This window comes from Branchiostoma lanceolatum, chromosome 12 (genome assembly GCF_035083965.1).
Source record: "Branchiostoma lanceolatum isolate klBraLanc5 chromosome 12, klBraLanc5.hap2, whole genome shotgun sequence".
In the NCBI taxonomy this organism is placed as follows: domain Eukaryota; kingdom Metazoa; phylum Chordata; class Leptocardii; order Amphioxiformes; family Branchiostomatidae; genus Branchiostoma; species Branchiostoma lanceolatum.
Window position 1 is genome coordinate 11,151,875 of NC_089733.1, and position 17,441 is coordinate 11,169,315.

At 40.3% G+C, this 17,441-nt stretch overlaps 3 protein-coding genes across 4 annotated transcripts; all 3 read right to left on the minus strand.

Annotated features, from left to right (window-relative positions):
• Positions 1-250: 250 nt before the first annotated feature.
• On the minus strand, positions 251-3,952 carry LOC136445534 (beta-1,3-galactosyltransferase 1-like). The gene is made up of 2 exons (XM_066443590.1): positions 3,816-3,952; positions 251-2,448 (listed from the first exon to the last, which is right to left on the minus strand). Exon 2 carries the CDS (start codon positions 2,406-2,408, stop codon positions 1,122-1,124), a length of 1,287 nt encoding a protein of 428 aa, XP_066299687.1. The 5' UTR covers positions 2,409-2,448; positions 3,816-3,952; the 3' UTR covers positions 251-1,121.
• Positions 3,953-5,155: 1,203 nt separating this feature from the next.
• LOC136445537 (beta-1,3-galactosyltransferase 1-like) lies at positions 5,156-10,412 on the minus strand. Of its 2 annotated transcripts, none has more exons than XM_066443593.1 (2): positions 10,286-10,412; positions 5,156-7,145 (listed from the first exon to the last, which is right to left on the minus strand). In XM_066443593.1, exon 2 carries the CDS (start codon positions 7,112-7,114, stop codon positions 5,957-5,959), a length of 1,158 nt encoding a protein of 385 aa, XP_066299690.1. In that variant the 5' UTR covers positions 7,115-7,145; positions 10,286-10,412; the 3' UTR covers positions 5,156-5,956. The 2 variants fall into 2 exon arrangements, with proteins under 2 accessions (XP_066299690.1, XP_066299689.1); XM_066443592.1 differs by lacking the exon at positions 10,286-10,412 and adding an exon at positions 9,931-10,129.
• A 2,268-nt stretch (positions 10,413-12,680) lies between these two features.
• Positions 12,681-15,073, minus strand: LOC136445532 (beta-1,3-galactosyltransferase 1-like). Its single transcript, XM_066443588.1, has 2 exons — positions 14,904-15,073; positions 12,681-14,566 (listed from the first exon to the last, which is right to left on the minus strand). The coding sequence occupies exon 2, from the start codon at positions 14,537-14,539 to the stop codon at positions 13,103-13,105; it is 1,437 nt and encodes a 478-aa protein (XP_066299685.1). The 5' UTR covers positions 14,540-14,566; positions 14,904-15,073; the 3' UTR covers positions 12,681-13,102.
• Between the last annotated feature and the right edge of the window lie 2,368 nt (positions 15,074-17,441).

Genomic DNA, 17,441 nt, shown 5'->3' on the forward strand with positions numbered 1-17,441 from the left:
TAGGCATATCATGGGCTTCATAGTAATATCAAAAGGACTTTCTTAGATATTAGCCGTTGTTTTCATGTATTAATGATGTAGTTTGAAGATGATGACGATGAAGCGCAATGAGCTCGCAATTCAGCCCATGGCTGCAAGTAGTTCTACATTGTACTGATAAACTAGTCATACATTTGTATACTCTGATTCATATTGTCCGCAAAGAACTGTTGTTTTTCTGTCTTGCATTAAGCACAAAAGTAAGCAATAATATCGTTTATCATTTTATTGTCTTCTAGGCGTCATACTGAATACAGGGTCTTGCCTAGTAACATATAGATGTAAGACAAATTTGACACATGTCTAGAGTAAAGTATCAACCCTGTATGTTTATTTGTCTACATGTTCATATGTTTTAGTATTATTATAAATGTAGCAGACTATATGTTTTTCATTGTCTACAACAAACGTGCATATAGATTATCCTGAAGGTATTGTATAGGGATGGAAGAACTGGACATCATTGTAATCATTACTAACTTTGTTTCATATCATATTACAACTAACGTGCGTATAAGTTATGCCTGATTGTGAAAGATAAGAACAGCACACCATCTTGTATTTTGTTACATGATATGTGCTCCCTGGGGTTCAAAGCAATCGTTGTACTGGAAAGGATTAACAGATTTTTTATCACATGCACACCGATACATTTAAAATACATATATAAGATGATTGTGTTCAAAACCCTTTTCTAGCTATTCGATACAACAAATTCCAAACGATATACATTCACCTGAAATTATATCATCTCACTTGTAAGGAGGTTCAAGGTACCAACTAGGCATGTGCAGCGAAATGCATTGTGGACAATAGGTCAAAGGTGAAGACCCATGAGTCATAAGCAAAGCAAGTCTTGACATGTATTGGGAATAGTCTAGACAAGACTGTTTACAAGTCAGGGGCCTTCACCTTTGACCCATAACCCAATCGATGCGCATACGAAGTTGGAACTATGAACATCCTTATTCCTGTCGAACGTCTTTTTTATGAAAGTATTCACAGATGAAGATAGGTTTCAACAATTTGTGAGGCAGAGCCTTTCTAACAGTACTTTAAACAAAAGCTATATTGGAATATGATCAACAGCTCGTGAGAGTGTTCCATAAGTACCACATGTACTCATAACTCTTCACCCAGTGTGACGCCATAAGCCAGTCGAACTGGCAGGAATCTATGTGGGTGTACCATGGGAGAAACCCGCCATGATGAACCGGCTCAAAGCCAAGCTTCTCCATACAGAGCCCAAGAAACGCGTCTTCTAAAAATAGATACTTAATCGTTAAAGAAGTCTCGTAGAGAAGCTGTGTGATGTCATTGGAGATGATGTAGGCAAACCCGCAAGGGTACTTGGGATACGAGTCACGTGGGTAGTCCTCGTACTTGACGTACCACTTGTTCCATTGGCTCGTGGGATCGCGGATGGGTTTGGTGTCCACGTACACCCACCCTGTCACGTATCTTTTGGCGTGGTATTTGTGTAGACCAATCAGATGCCTCGTGATGCTGAAGATGTTGACAAAGGTGTCGTCATCAGCCTTCATAATGAAGCGAGCCTTGGGGCAGTACTGGAAAGCCCATTTTAAACACATCACCGTTTTTAAGGTCAGATTATGGTAGGAGTCTACGAAATCTTCTTGAATGATGTCTTTGAACTTGCTGTTCTCCTCAACCAGAGCGGCTTGAGCGGCCCAATCGTCCGTTTGACCGATAGCGAAAACCAATTTGATGACAACGCCGGGGATGTTGGACTCGTTGCCCCATGTTCTGCGGATGGTTTCCCGCTGAATCGTTCCCTGTACGGTCGTTGTTACGAGAATAAGTAGGAGAACGTCTCCATCTCCACACTTGTCCGGGTTGTTCAAGATGAATGAGAAGTTGTGTGGGTTGATGATAGGATCGGAGGGTGCAGAGGTTGCTCTCAGGGATGGAATAGATACTATTGGTTTCTGGACGGCAGTTGTTGTAGTGTTAGCTACTTTAGTAGGTGCTTTAATAGATGTCGTTGTTGGGGCTTGTGTTGTGTTTTTTGCCAAGTCGATTTTGACCAAGGGAATGTTGTCAAGACCTTGTGGCTCACCCAAGTTCTTGTCTACGAAAGGGTCTTGAAGATTTTGTGGTTTACCCAAGGTCTTGTCGACGGAACCTTCTTCAAGTTCAAGACCTTCGACTGGGACGTTCGAACCCAGCGCGTTTTCTGGCTCCTCTTCTGTCGCGAGGCTTCTGCGAACGACGCTGTGTCCGTCTTTCACTATCGTCATCTTCTCCTCCAGTTGGTGCATGCGCTGTCGTAGCGTGTAGAGGTGGAGACAGGCGATCATCAGGCCGAAGAGCAGGACGGCGTTGAACCCAGATCGGAGGTTTCCCATCTTCAGTCTGACTGATATTCCCTGGTAGCTGATTCTCCGTCTGTAAAGTAGAAACATTTCATTAACTTTTTTTTAGATGTTGAATGAATTAAGACCTTTATTGTACATTTTTGCCCAACTAGGTCAAGTACAGGTCACAAGCAAAGACATGTTTACAAGTTTGTATCAAGATATAAGAATAGATCATGATCATAAATGATGTCCAGAATACTGAGTATGTCAAAACTGGAAGTTCCGCTTCAGTACCAAATAAAGTCGCTACTCCAGTTTCTTTATCGACGACCAACTACAGCACAGATCCATTCACATCTTCTCGAATTATACTATCCACAAACAAACAAACAAACAAGCATAAAAAGGGCACTGAAAGTATAACCTTCGTGGCAAAGGTACAGTAATAAACCTAAGGAGAGACCGTCTTGTGTCAGTCTGTTCCAAATCACACTGACAGTAAGGTCTGTACTACCCTTACAGTGGTGGCAGCGGTGGGATTACATTCCTTAAGCATTAATACAGACATGTTACCTAGTTTATCAACATTGAATATCTCTACATGCTGATACTAGACTTATCCTAAGTAATCAACCTAGGATTGATGTGATTGCCACCAAATACCGTAGAAGCATCCTCATCAGACAGCTTTAAACAATGCATGCAGTTAGATATGCGATGGTTAGACGTGACAGGTCGTTCGGTGCGCCTGCGAAGCTGGTGTGTTACACCGAAGGGCGGTATATAGATACAGATGCATAGCAAGACTATTTTTTCAGTATCGCATCAATGTTTTTCAGCAAACAAAAGAACAAGAAGTACCACCCATATCATTACTGATAATGCTTCCGTAAGTATCTGTCAACACTATACAAGGAGGCATAATCACAGTAATAGTAAGGAGGAAAATTGTTAGCAGTTTTGTTCCCCTGGGAATCATGACACACCTAATTAGAGGGGTTTTAAAATGTGGACAACGAAAATACTAATTTTTCGGTAAACCGAATAAGGTCAGAATACGTCACAGGTGGGTGATACCAAAACTACCCGGGTATGTGCTCCCCAAGCCAATTATACGAAATGGCCACATGTTGGGACATCATTCCACAGTTGCTTACACTCATTCATAAAACATTGATTTCCTTTCACATATTGTAAAAGCTAGACGTTAGAAATGACTTTGTGCTTAAATCGTTCTCTCTCATCGTTAAGAAATTCCAGATAAATTTCAGACGGTTCGACAGCAAAATGTTGACAAAGCGATCCTTTGTAAATGTTTGGAGAAATATCAAGTTTCAATTTTTCAACATAGACAACACATGGCCGAATGATTGATAACTCTGCATTGTGGATTACTACATGTTTTCTAGAGTTTTACTACTTGAAATTGTTACATAAAAAATATATCATCCTCACCTTAGTGACCTCAAGAACTCGACGCAGACGGAAAAAGATGGTGTCAGAAACGGGCCGAGTTAACTTGTAAAATCAAGCCTGCCGCGCCCAAACTCTTCGACCTACATTTAGTTGTCTGTCATCCACTCATTCTTGTCTGAGCAAGTTTCGGAACAAACCATTGTAAACATGGGGGACTTAAACTGCCTGATAGAAGAATTACTCATTTCGAAGTCCACATTATAAAGGTAAAGACTATTTTGATGGCACAAATATTACATAATTACCGAAATTGTACTTATTGTTACTAGGGTTACATGTGTTATTACTTTAAAAAAATGTATTTGTACTCCCCTTGTAGTTATGTAAGACAGACCGATAGAACCAGAACAAAGGGCACTTGTTAGACAAAACTGGAAAAACTACCTTAAAGGTCTTTTAATCAGTGCGTTTTGGGCCCTTCTATCTTTTTTACCCAGAAAAAAATTACCGTTGTCAAACAAACATCGTCGTCACGCTGTACGCTAGAGAAAGAATGTTACTTAGGCAGCCACTAGAAGGGCAATCCTCGAGTTTTGAGGAACGAAAAATGTCTAATTTCAGGAGAACATTAGTAAAGCTACGGCAATCATGCCTGAAAGTCTGATGGAACGATCCAGGGTTAGCTTGCTCTAATGACGATCATTAGTCCACACCCAGATAGGGGCAGAACGAAAGGGGTAGAGATAAGGCAAACTAGTCGAACAACCGAGGAACAAGGTGCTACAGGACATTTTAGTCAATTTTTAGAAGACCACCTCTACACAGAAAAAGGCGTCGCTTTTTTATTATATTGCCGTAAAAAAAACTTTTTTTCTGTGTGAATTCGAGTTGAAAGAACGGCGTTATAATGCACTGTTGACATCAGACATGAGCAAATGTTAGCGATCACCGGAAATTGTCATTATAGGACAATTAAATGGAACCTTATGAGTTATGATAGACAATTGTGTGGTGTAATTTTGTCAGAGCCACTGAAATTGTAGACAACACTTTGTGAACGTGGCAAATATTACCCTGCGTGTCGATGAAGGTTAGACATCCAGGTACTGAGATACTCAACATAGAGATTACTTAAGTCACTGGAGAAGTTTTGTGAGCGGTCAAACGTTTCAGGTGGAATCCATTGCCATTGTCCTGTGTGGTGTGGTTTATAGGCACCAAACGTGTTCAATGTAATGTGACGACGTGCAGCAGTGACCAACACGCGATATGTTAGACGATCGTGATAACGTCCCGCTTTTCGCGCAGAGTGTTGTTTGCTAGTACCTGGGAAGCCACACCCTTCCCCGAACAAGACCAATTGAAACTGACAACAGAAGGATATTTATCAATACTTTATTTTCGTTTGCAACATGCGATACGTTGAATCACATTTTGAAATATAGCTTTGAGAAGTATTTGAATCAATTTGAGGTAACAATATAAGGATCCAATAAGGATCAATTAATATACCTGAGGTGTACTTGAGAAGTAATAACCGTGAGAGGGGTTGTATATCACTGTGACGAGCACCCCCCCTCATTCTGACAACATATCGCCACGCTATTGAGAACTTTTTAACATCAAGTCTTATAATTCCAACAGATACCCTGAGACCGCCATATCTTTCATAACGGTGTTGTCTAGGAGATCTCAAGAATGTCTTGAACACCTGGATATCTGAAGGATGTAGACCTTGGGGATTACTGATGTTGCATTTAGATCTCTTTAGATTCATTGAAGAGATTCATGTCACGTATAATCCCAGTTTCTAGAATATTATTCAATCAGTGACATATTTTAAATCATACTTACCCCTGCTCCGTAAGGAGGCGGGGGAGGCCAGAAGATCTACGCAAGTCTCGTCCTAGTCTCGTGTTCTCGCGAGACTAGGTCACTCCGTGATCAAGAAGTACAGTGGACGTCGAAAATTTGGAGGTACGTGTTGGTTACCTTTAGAATATGTCACTGATTGAAGAATATTCTAGAAACTATTTAGATTCACCTTTTTACACCGTTTATACCTTGAATATGGTGGTCTTGGCGTACTTGGTTGAATCATCGGCGTATATCTATATACGTTATGAATACTGAGGTAGCAATGTATATTATATATTATTACTCTAAGCTGATTTTAAAACCTAACAGTTTTCGTTGAGCACTTTCCATGCGTTCACCATATCTTCTGGAGTTTTGAACCAGTGAGAGGCCAGTTGTTTGACAGACTTACAGGAGGTGGTTGGTGCTTTGTATATCCGGAAGCCTCCCTGGTGCTCGGGTTCGATTCTCAACTTTTCTAAACAAAGTCCCATGAAAACATCCTCTAGGAAGAGGTATTTAACAGTCAACGATACTTCGTACAATGGCCGTATGACGTCACTCGACATCACGTAAGCGAATCCGCAAGGATACTTTGGAAATGTTTCTCGAGGGTAGTCCTCCTTGCTTAAGTACCACCGTTTTTGTTTCCCCTTTAAGTCTCTAATCGGTAGTGCACCAGAGAAAATATGACCCGTCAGCAGTTTGCTTCTGTTTGCTGCATGTAGACTGCTTAGATGTCTGACCAAGCTGTAGGTATTCACAAAGGCGTCGTCATCAGCTTTCATAACGAACTTGGCATTGGGACAAAATTCTGACGCCCACTTCAGGCACATGACGGTCTTAAGAGTCAAATTTGTATACGAATCAACGAAGTCTTCTTGGATGATGTCGTTGTGGACTTTATTTTCGTACTCCAAGGCTCGTTGTGTTAAAACGTCGTCCGGTTTCCCCACAGCGAAGACCGTGACTATGTTGATGTCCCGTGCGTTGCGGATACGTGTGCTACCCCACGTGTGACGTATGGCGTACCTCTGGGCGTGGTTATTCGGCGATGACGTCACAATCATGACAAGGAACACCTCTTTACCTGCACACTTGTCGGGATGGTTCAAAACAAATGTGTAAGGGTGCGGATTAACTACTATCAGTGAGTCATTGGATACACTTTCATTTGCGTTAATTTGCGCTGTGGTGTTCGGTTGAGCTTTGGTTTCTTCTGATACGTTCTTATTGTTTTCGGCGTGCAAAATCCGGCCGTAGGTTTTCACAACACTTGGAGGCGCAAGACCTTCAACAGAAATGTTAATTTGTTGCCCTGTGACGTCATGAGAGTTAATGTCAGAGGTCAAAAGACCCCTTTCTTTCCGTCGTTCATGGCGGTGTACATGTCGCTGTGACAGATGCATGCGGAAGCATCCTGCCATGATGCACGCGACGAAGAAGATCTTCAATGTGAGCCTGAACTTTCTACGGATCATGTTGATGCCGGCTGTCGCCTGTTCTCTAGTTCTGTAAAGAAGAACAATATCATAACTTAGACAGATGTGACAGGTACAGGTGTAATAAGAATACGTTTGTTGTAAGATGTTTCACACACACACACACACATACACACACACACACACACACACACACACACATACACACACACACATTTATCCCTTTGATTATTACCTCTCGAATTCTGCAAAGAACGTTAACATTTTAGCTTTTTAATTCCTTGAGAAATGCGGTAGATTTCTGTGTACCAACAACTACGTTTGTTGCAAGATATCACACACACAAATCGAACTAAATTGATCAATTTAACTATTGGCATGCAGACTTTGATGTCGACCTCTATTTCGATTTTTGTTTAGAAGAGCAGCATTTTAACTTGGGTAGCATCAAACACTGGACCTCAATTCAATATCCTATTATGGTAAGGACGTCACTAGCCGAAGCTAGGGACTCATTTACACCGGAGTCGAGTGAAGAAATCGGTTTCACAAAAGCAGAACATCGGGATCTGTCAGGATTCAGGAATCTGTACTCGGAATATCTCCAGGTTCTAAATCAACAACCCTAACTACAAGACCTTAAAATGTAAAGAAATGCAGGTCACAACAAAATTAAAGCCAACAATTGTGTTTGACAAAGTATGTATAGCGTATCAAACCTCAACACGTTTTAACAAATCTATCTTAAGAGGTCTTTTGCACTTTCTGCGGTGCCACACTTACATATTTTACAGTATAACTTCCCCTTTATAGCTTGGGGAATTCGCAAACGTAAAATGGAGAAGAGCGAAACGTTCAGAAAAAATACAAGAAAACAGCAACACGTTGATGTTACACAATTCCGTGTTTTACACTCTGGTAAGGGTTAATCAATGTCTCCATCTTGTTTAGTACAACATGTACATCATACTAATACGAATCTACTTCCGTCCTGACTTCAGGTTTTGTTTTGTTTGTCACTGACTGACTGGATATGTTGCCCAGACATGACCAAAGACCGGTAATCAAGGCTTCCCAAGTATCTGCACTCAGGCAAGGATGACAGAGGAGTGGGCTTGGTAGAACTTTTATTGGTGAGGAACAGAGCTAATCCACGGTAGGGTGGGTGGGTGTCGAAACACGTGAGCTTCCGACCAAGGAGGTTGAACTGACTGGTCTCCCTGCTGGGCCGAGGGGCCAGGGTTCGCATCTAATCAATTAATCTGTTTGACCCTTCGGCCCAAAAATCCCCATTCTAATAATACATGGTAAAGAGGCTGTCAAAAGTCACCTACCTGAGTTTTAGTTCATGAAAAACTTGCATTAGCAAGTGTCATTCTAGAGCCTACTTTCCATATTCCATACGGCACAACCTGTCCGTATTCAGACGGAATCAGGCCCAAGCGGAAAATATTTGACCCCTCTTCACACCAAAACACCAAACTTCTACAGCCTACAGACACCACAAACATGGCTAAAAGTCTATTCTTTTAACGCAAAAACAAGGTAAAACCCTTACTTATAACACCCAGCTCCAAAATCCCAACATCTCCAAAACAAAAGCCCTTAAGCTTTTATATCTACTTTTACCAAGGGATAGGCCAAAAGTGTGGGCGTGGATTACCATTCTGTGTGACAACATGAAAGATTGAAAAACCGGTCCTCTCAGGAGGTCACTAGAATATAACCTGGTTCTCTCAATACAACATGGAAGCTTTCCTTCACAAAACACACTCTAAATTTCCACCATCCCTTCATTACGGAGAAACCACCAACTGTTTGCACTTTGACACCCTCTAAACATCAGAAACTGTGATTCGTATTTCTTTATGAAATCCCATGTAGCAAATTGCATACAAAGCCAAGGAAGTTGTCGACCTTTGACCCGGCCCTAGAACTATATTATTCGCTTGGTCTCGTGTGGAAGTATGGAATTATAAAGACAGTGCCTGTGACCACTTGAATAATTAATGTCCAGTACATTAGCAATACCAGAATGACCAGATTAAAAATGGGTCAAACACATACTATGGTCAATAAAGAAAATATCGGAAGAAATATTCAATCCTTATGAAAGCATCAAAGATTATTCTATAGTGTCCTTGAAAGTTTGTAGAAACAACATTGTCTTGAACCTCCTTCGTAAAAGTCATTATATTATAAAAATAATGTTTAGAAATATAAAAAATGGAGTTACTCAAATTCTTCAAATATGTAGGTCCAGTCTTTCATCAACGACTGGATTTACTTTTATGATAAATATTATTGAAGTTGTTCCAGCTTTGTACAGAAAAAATACCTGTTCCGACTGTCATGCATTTCTTTAAGTCTCTTCTTTTCCAATGTTTATAGGGTTGCTTCAGACAACTTTTCAAACCGGGAACCATGAGCTGATCACAAAGCCAGATCTGTATGATTGAAACTTGTCATGTTATTCACTTAAAAGTTGATAGTTGGAGATACAATTGACACAAGATGTTAGATATTTCGAATTTCTTGTGTTGGGCCACAAGATATGGCAGCCATGGCAGTCGAAATTAGGGAAAAACAACGACACAGGGAATCGAAGCGCACCGATTGATGACGCGCTATATTTTGTTTCAACTGAGAGAAGGTTTCAAACATAGACCTCGTGCCAAAATGTCCCTGTTCTTTTGATATTCCTATGTTTCCTAGTTTTCTGCTCTCTATAACGATCATGATTCCAATCTAATCTCTGAATGCAAATCAGTATCTGCCCATATACCCAAATTGTAGAGTCGGGTTTGTACAATGAGGTTAACCTCCTTGGTTTGTAAAAACTAGAAGAAACGCACCTTTGCTGCTCGGCAGAGTTGAGTTGAGAACCACTATAGGCTCCCTCTATCTTGGCTCTTCAGGATCCGTGTGGCTAACATCTATGGTCAGATATAAATGAGACCGTGGGGACTAAACCTAACCCTCATAAAGTGGTTGACCTAGTTGTCTTCTCCCTATCTTGTCAGTGTGAAGAGTTGTCGTGAATTGTGGAACGGACCATGTTTTCCCAAATGTTGAAAAGGCCACACAAAATAAGCAACTTTAAACCGATACTAGACAAGACTACAGTGTGTCACTTGCACGGAATTACTGCCAAATTTGGTACAGAAAAAAAGCCAGCGATATTCGTAAAAAGCCGTAAAAGTGACTCACCCCTGATAAATTCATCCTGTTCTCCCGAAAGACAATGGACTGATCCAGTCTGTCAATCAAAATAATCAGAGAGTGGCTGCGGGTCCGTCAAATCAAGGAGGTTAAATACATAATCTGTAGGCCAGAGCGTGCGTAGTCCAGTGGTTAACGATCTTGCCTCTGGAACTAGAAGCCGCGAGTTCGATCCCGGCTGTATCACCCGACATATACGCTACCGGGACGCCGTGGTCCACTGTTCATTGTGCTTGTCGAAAAGAGCCAGGGGAATTTCCCCGGTTCAATGAACCTGTAATTACTGTACATAGCGTCTGTCTGTCTTCACGACCAGTGGAAGATTAACTCTTCAGTGAGCTAAACTGGATCGAGATCACTTTCCTTTCCTTTCTTTCCTATGCCATAGGAAACGACATCAAACCTTGTTGCTAAAGTTAAATGTTGAAGTGATCTTAAATAGGTCAAGAAAAGTTTAGACCTTCACTTAAATCTTACACGGTGACTCTTCAAAGGGGGTTGATACATAACCTTATCGGAAGCTACATTTTACATGTCTTTAACAAAAATAAGTATAAAATCGGAAGCTACATTTTACATGTCTTACAAAAATTAGTGTTAAACAAACTCTGGGTGTTGATAGCAGCTGTTCTGCATATGACCTAATTTGGGAGATTCCTGATGGCCATTGCGTGTCTGTGCGATGATTACATGTAACGTTTCACAACAAAAGGATGGGTCAGAATGCCCTCCGGGGACAGATCTAGAGAGGAATCGATCAAAAAGAGCGAAGTGGAGTCTTTTGTCTTCGACTTAGAACCAGGTGACTTCTTCTAACCCAGTTATACACAGGTGGCATTTAGGATATGTGGAAAATTATGAAAAAGATTGTAAAAATCTCATACCTACGCAAAGCATTTTGATTTTGTAGGTTTATTGCATATCTAAACAGACAATTCCATCCATAGTTAGATGGTACGAATTGGAGTCCCTTTTGTTTTCGTCCAGAAACAAGGCCTCATCTAGCCCGGTTTACACCTGTGAGGTTTCGGATATGAGGAAATTATATACAAGATTTTGAAAATCTCATACCTACGCGAAGTATCTCAATTTTTATGTTTTATTGTGTCTCATTTTTAAGAAGACAATTCCATCAATGCGATGGTACGAATTAGAGTTCTTTTGTTTTCGTCCGGAAGCAAGTGATTTCTTGCATGCAGCCCAGTTTTACACCCGTGACATTTAGGATATGACTAAGATTATGACAAATCTTGTAAAAAATCTTATGCCTATGTGAAATATTTGGATTTTGTTATCATTTGTTGCCTTATTGTATCTCATTATTATACAAATAATGTATAATTATTTCATCATAATTCAATCGATGGTCAGATGATACAAAGTTGACTCTCTTCTATTTTCACCCAGAATCAGATGACTATTCTAGCCCAGATTCTACATCTAGGATATGAATACATTTATGAAGAAGATGTTTGAAATCACAGACACAATCAGTCTTTGATGTAAGATTTTGAATTTTTGTACAAATTCGTTGGTTTATTTTGAGTCATCATTATTATTGCATTTCATCAGTCAACAAATATATCAGTTATTGGGTAACGTTAGATTGTGCGAATTGGGCCGGTTTTGTTTTCTTTCAGACAAGCCGACTTCTTCCAGCGCAGTTTAGACCGTAAAAGACTTAGGTAATGAAAAATCATTTTGAGAAAAAGAAGTAGAAAACTTCCTTCTTGAAGATTGAAAATGTTACGAAATGAATAAGTTTTCATTGTGTTACAATATACACAGTGTAAAGCGTAGTGTGGGGTGTCCTGTGGTGTAGTGGTCTGCGCTTCTGTCACTTACCACATCTGGTTCAAATTACTTGGAACCAGAAGGCCCGAGTTCGTGCCAAGGTAGAACACCTTTGCACAAGAGGCGCATTGAGTCATACCAAAGACTTCATAAAAATGGTACATACTTCTGAAACAGTATGGAAGTTAAACACACTCCTCTGCCAGTGGACTAGCCCACTGCTGCAGTGATTGCACCACAGTGTGGCCCGGGGCTATGAAACGGAGATGGGCACCGCCCTATACACCTTATGGTGTGGGAGGATTTTAACTAACTTTTAACTAAAGCGTAATGTATTGAGTGAATTTTGGAACTTAACCGTAAAAAAGGCGTAACATATCTACAGCACATGATCATCTAAATGATATCTAGCTTACCGCCATGGTAACCTTGGGAACGATAAACCTCTGTCACATCTGTCTAGTATCGTAGTTACTGCAGTATCACGTGATCTGTATAACCGGAAGTGACGTATGTGCTGCAAATGAATCTGAAAACTAGAATATCGACATACAAGAAATTGTACATCGAAAAGCGAAGTCCCAACGAGTTGACAGAATCTGAATGCCATTTAATTGTATCAAACCTAGCTGTGGATAGTTAACACAACTCTGAAAAATCTATTTTTCATTTTCACTATATCCCGAATTTTTGTATTTCACATTTGAATTACACATCATTGTGTCAAATATACATCACAGAAATGTACCTCCAATATTTCTTTTCTTAACCCACTAACCTAGCACCACTGATATTGTAAGATTGCAGCCATAACATTAATATCTACTAACATAATTACATAATTCCGTCACCCTGAAAAATATCCAACCCAACACCCCAGTATAATGCACTCCTGTATATCTAAACTGGGCACACATGGGGGATGCTGCACTAGAGATCTCTCAAACTGACTGTTTTTCAAAGTGGCGGTCTTATGTAACCCCGCGGATAGATGTTAATGGCAGTTTAATACTAATGTACCCTGCGACAAGCGTTAACAATGAGCCAGAATTTCGTCATCAATTCCGGCTCTGCTACATCACGTGATGCCAACAACCAATCCAAACCACAGTAGTTAACATCTACAAATATAGGATAAAAACCATCATGATGAGTTGGGTCTATGCCTAACTTCTCTGCACAAATCCCTAAGTACACATCCTCTAGGAAAAAATACTTGACTTTGAACGATACCTCATACAGAGGTCTTAGAATGTCGTTGGAAATCACGTATGCAAAGCCACCGGGATATTTAGGGTACACGTCTTTTGCATAATCGTCTTCGCTAACGTACCATTTTGGTATGAAGAATGGGTCTCGGAGTGGTTTTGTCCCGCTGTATGTATAACCCATCAACAAACCGGTAGTTTTTCTATTCTGAAGATCATGCAGATAGTTGATGAAGGGAACGAGGTTCACGAAAGTGTCATCTTCAGCTTTCAGCACAAACTCGGCGTTAGCACAGAACTGAGACGCCCATCTCAAACACATGATAGTCTTAAGGGTCGAATTACGCGGCGTATCGTCAAAGTCTTCCTGAATGATGTCTCTGTATATTTCGTTCTCTTCTTCAAGAGTTACCTGTCTGGCAACATCGTTCGACTTGCCCGTTGCGAAGACAGTTTTGATGCCGACTGCGGGCATGTTGGATTCTTTGCCCCAGGTTTGGCGGATGCCGTTCCTCCGTCCCATATTCTCAGCCGAAGTTGTCACAACGATCAGCAAAAACACGTCCTGGTTTTCGCACTTGCCTGGGTTGTTTATAACAAAGGAATAAGGGTGTGGGTTAACATCTACAGCAGTCTCAGAGCCTTTATTGGCTACAGTTTGAAGCTGGGGATGGACGCTTTCAGCTATCTCGTTCTGGTTATCTTGCTGCGTGTCATTTGATGCTGGCTGAATGGCACCCTGGACCGACTTCAGTTCTATAGAACCTGCCTTTCGATGCTCGTCTTCTATATGATCTGCGCTTCGAAGCTTGAGTTCTATAGAATCTGCCCTTTGATGTTTGTGTTCTATGGAATCTACTCTTAGATGCTCGCGTTCCATAGAATCTGCTCTTTGAATCTCGTGTTCTATAGAACCTGCTCTTTGAATCGCATGTCCCATAGAATCAGCTCTTCGAATCTCATGTTCTATAGAAGCTCCCCTTCGAATCTCACGTTCTGTTTGCACTTCGCCAGCGGCTTGGTAGGCTCTCTGTACTAACCGAGCAGATTCTTGCACCGTCTCTTGTACCAGTGTGTCTTTTCCTACCTCGTAATCATCTGCATCAGACGTGTGAAGCTGTGAGAATCTATGTTCGAGGTGGCTGACTCTTTTCTGCATGACGTACATGAGAAAAATCGCGCCTGTCAGTGATACCAGAAGAATGCCACTCATGCCTCGCCGGATCCGACCACGAAGCATTCTCACGCTATGTCCTGAGTTGTTTCTCTAGAAAGGGAAAAACAGAAAATATGATCAATACAGTGGCAACGTTCAAAATCAGAGTTGCAGAAGATAAACAAAGACCCCCAACGATGCACGTTAGATTTTCTAAAAAAATTATCAGCAGCTTTTAGTTTTGAATCAGCATTCGTCAGATATCAAAGTCGGTTCTTAAGGGAATCTTAACTCATCAGACATGTGGATATGCCACCGGGTTCGTCTTAAAAGCAACATGTCAATCTTTTGCACCCATGTGTAAAATCAAGACTATCTGACCCACATAACAGGTGCCAAAGTTGACAGACAATTATTACACAGAAACTTTAAAACATGCTATACGTACGTGCTAGGTGGTAGATTCGAATTGTTGATGTTGTATTCTATTTCTGTAAGGTCTTGGTGATTCCATGCAGGGAACGCTGTATGAAGACGCCTGGTACACAACCGAAATAAAGAAAGCCAAAAGGTTACTTTGTTTTCGTCTGCTAATTGACCTCCTTGGACGAGACTACTGTGAGAGGAGGAGGCGTGTTTTTAAGTGCTATGTTAAAAGTTTTAGAAGTGACCGATTGTCAATGGCTGAGAACATTTGTTTCTTTTTTATTTGTGTTTGTTTGTTTGTTTGTTTGTTTGTTTGTTTGTATGGCTGAGAATACGAAACATTCACTCGTCCGTAGTCCTTTGAATGAAAAGGGTGGTCGGTTGGATCCGGTCTGACATATTTCCGTTGACATTTTTTCTTCCAGTATGTGCGCCCCGTTCAACCGGTTTGTTTTCTCAATAAGGGGGAGGGGGGGGCGTTTCTTCACAGAAAAAGATGGCTGCCGTGCATACTGTCTGCAGTCACTCGAGCAAGTATGACTTGAAATGAATGTGCCTACTGCTTTTTTCCACATACAAACTTGATAAGATTAGCGGTATCTATGGCTGTATCTGACTATGGCAAATGATATACTTACCATGATGCAAGTAAGCATTATGTTTTTTTCACGGAAGGCCAGAGATGCATCTACATTACATGTTACTGGTTATGAATTCTTCAACTGTTATCATGTGTATCATATCATTTATATTGACAAAGTCTCTATTAAAGAAGTACTGTATTTACGATTGTAATTATGAAAGTTTCAGTTGATTTTCACTCTTTAGATAAGGTCTGTTCGGTGTTACTTTTAAGTTCCCCTGATAATACATGGCCTATGCAAATCATTCTCTGCTTTGTTAGAATAATCCTTGTCGTGTGTTTTCTGTTTAACGCGTAGTTATTAAACTAAGACGTACTTTGCTAGCTTTGACGCCTGTCAAAACATATCTACTGTTTACATCATCCATTTGTGCTCAATGCAAAAGTTACTCAAACAACTGGATAGGTTTTGTAAACCAGTTAAGTTTTGACCGTTCACAAAACTTATCCAGCTGCTTGAGTGACGTTTGTATTGAGTATATCAGCTCAGTACCTGGTTGATCCAACCTTCATCGACGAACCGTCATTTTGTATTGCAATTTACTATATTGCAAAATTTGCAATACATAAGGACGGTTTTGCATTGCTTTGTTTATGTAAATTCAAAAGGCACACTGTTCATACGTACACCTCTCTTCTAATGAGAGGCATACTAGCACCAGTTTTTATTTTATTTTATAAGTTATAACAGACTTGCTACGTTTGACTCCAGAAACTGACACACTCATTTGTTTCCCGACTCCTCTGTTCCGAGAATACCACAACCCAGATATTCGTACATTCATGAAGACTCGTACAATCACAGCACTTTCTCGAGGCATTATGTTCATCTTGTTTTTAAAAGTCAGCTTTGTTTGTTTGTTTTATTTAGATCTCCATTAGTGATACAATCAATATGCACTATTCTTCCTGGAGTCCCTATACAAATAAATAAAGTTAAACAAAAACTATACAATTGGTTAACTAAGAATTCATCAAAAACAAATGTGGTGAAATCAAAATAAACGAGAGAGGTCAGAGGTCAACATAACTGAAAAAATAATCTGGACGAAGTAGACAGAAAACCAGAAGTAATCATAGATTATGAATATAAATAACTCAAATAAACTGCGAATAATGTAAATACGAATGAAGAAACGCAAACATAATGATTAACATAAATCATAACAACATAATAAACTGATTGATAATAATTCCAACTAAATCAAGCCTGACAGAACAAATATACATGTATTTACAAAAGGACCGGAATTCTGATCAGAAGAACTTACTACCACCATAGACTGAGAGGTGAAGCTTTGTTCTGTGCTTTAACCCAGCTCTATTCTAAGTTAGGTTATTGGTATTTCGTTATACATGTAGTAGTGTTATGTATTCCCATCACCAATCAATCAATCAATCAATCAACCAATCGACCATTCAATCAATCAACCAACCAATCAATCAATCAATAACTTTTATTTATACCGGATGTGCCCTGTCGGCCTTAGCCGCTATTCCCACGGGTTTGGAGGGGAGTGTGTCACGGGATCAAAAAGGTAATAAATTGAATTAATGACCTAGTTAAGTCATTCTAGACGGATAAATCATGTAAGTATGGTCGCTCGAGCGCTCCATTGTGACCCACCCAGTTGTTGGACGTGATATAGTTCCAGTCATTAGTATGAATTATTAATATCATATCACTTTCGATTTTCTGTAATCGTGTCCTAGTTTTTAAGCTTTTGTTGTGTTGTTGAGTTTTTAAGGTAACAGCCAAAGTTTTACTCGTTGGGGGAGGTACACATGCACAGTCAATACTGACCAAGAAAACCACTCAGGAGACCGATACAATCTATTTTGCTTTTGGACAGACAGGGACGACGTGGCACTGCAGCCAAGTTCTTTATAACTCATTTTAACAATGCCACGTACAGA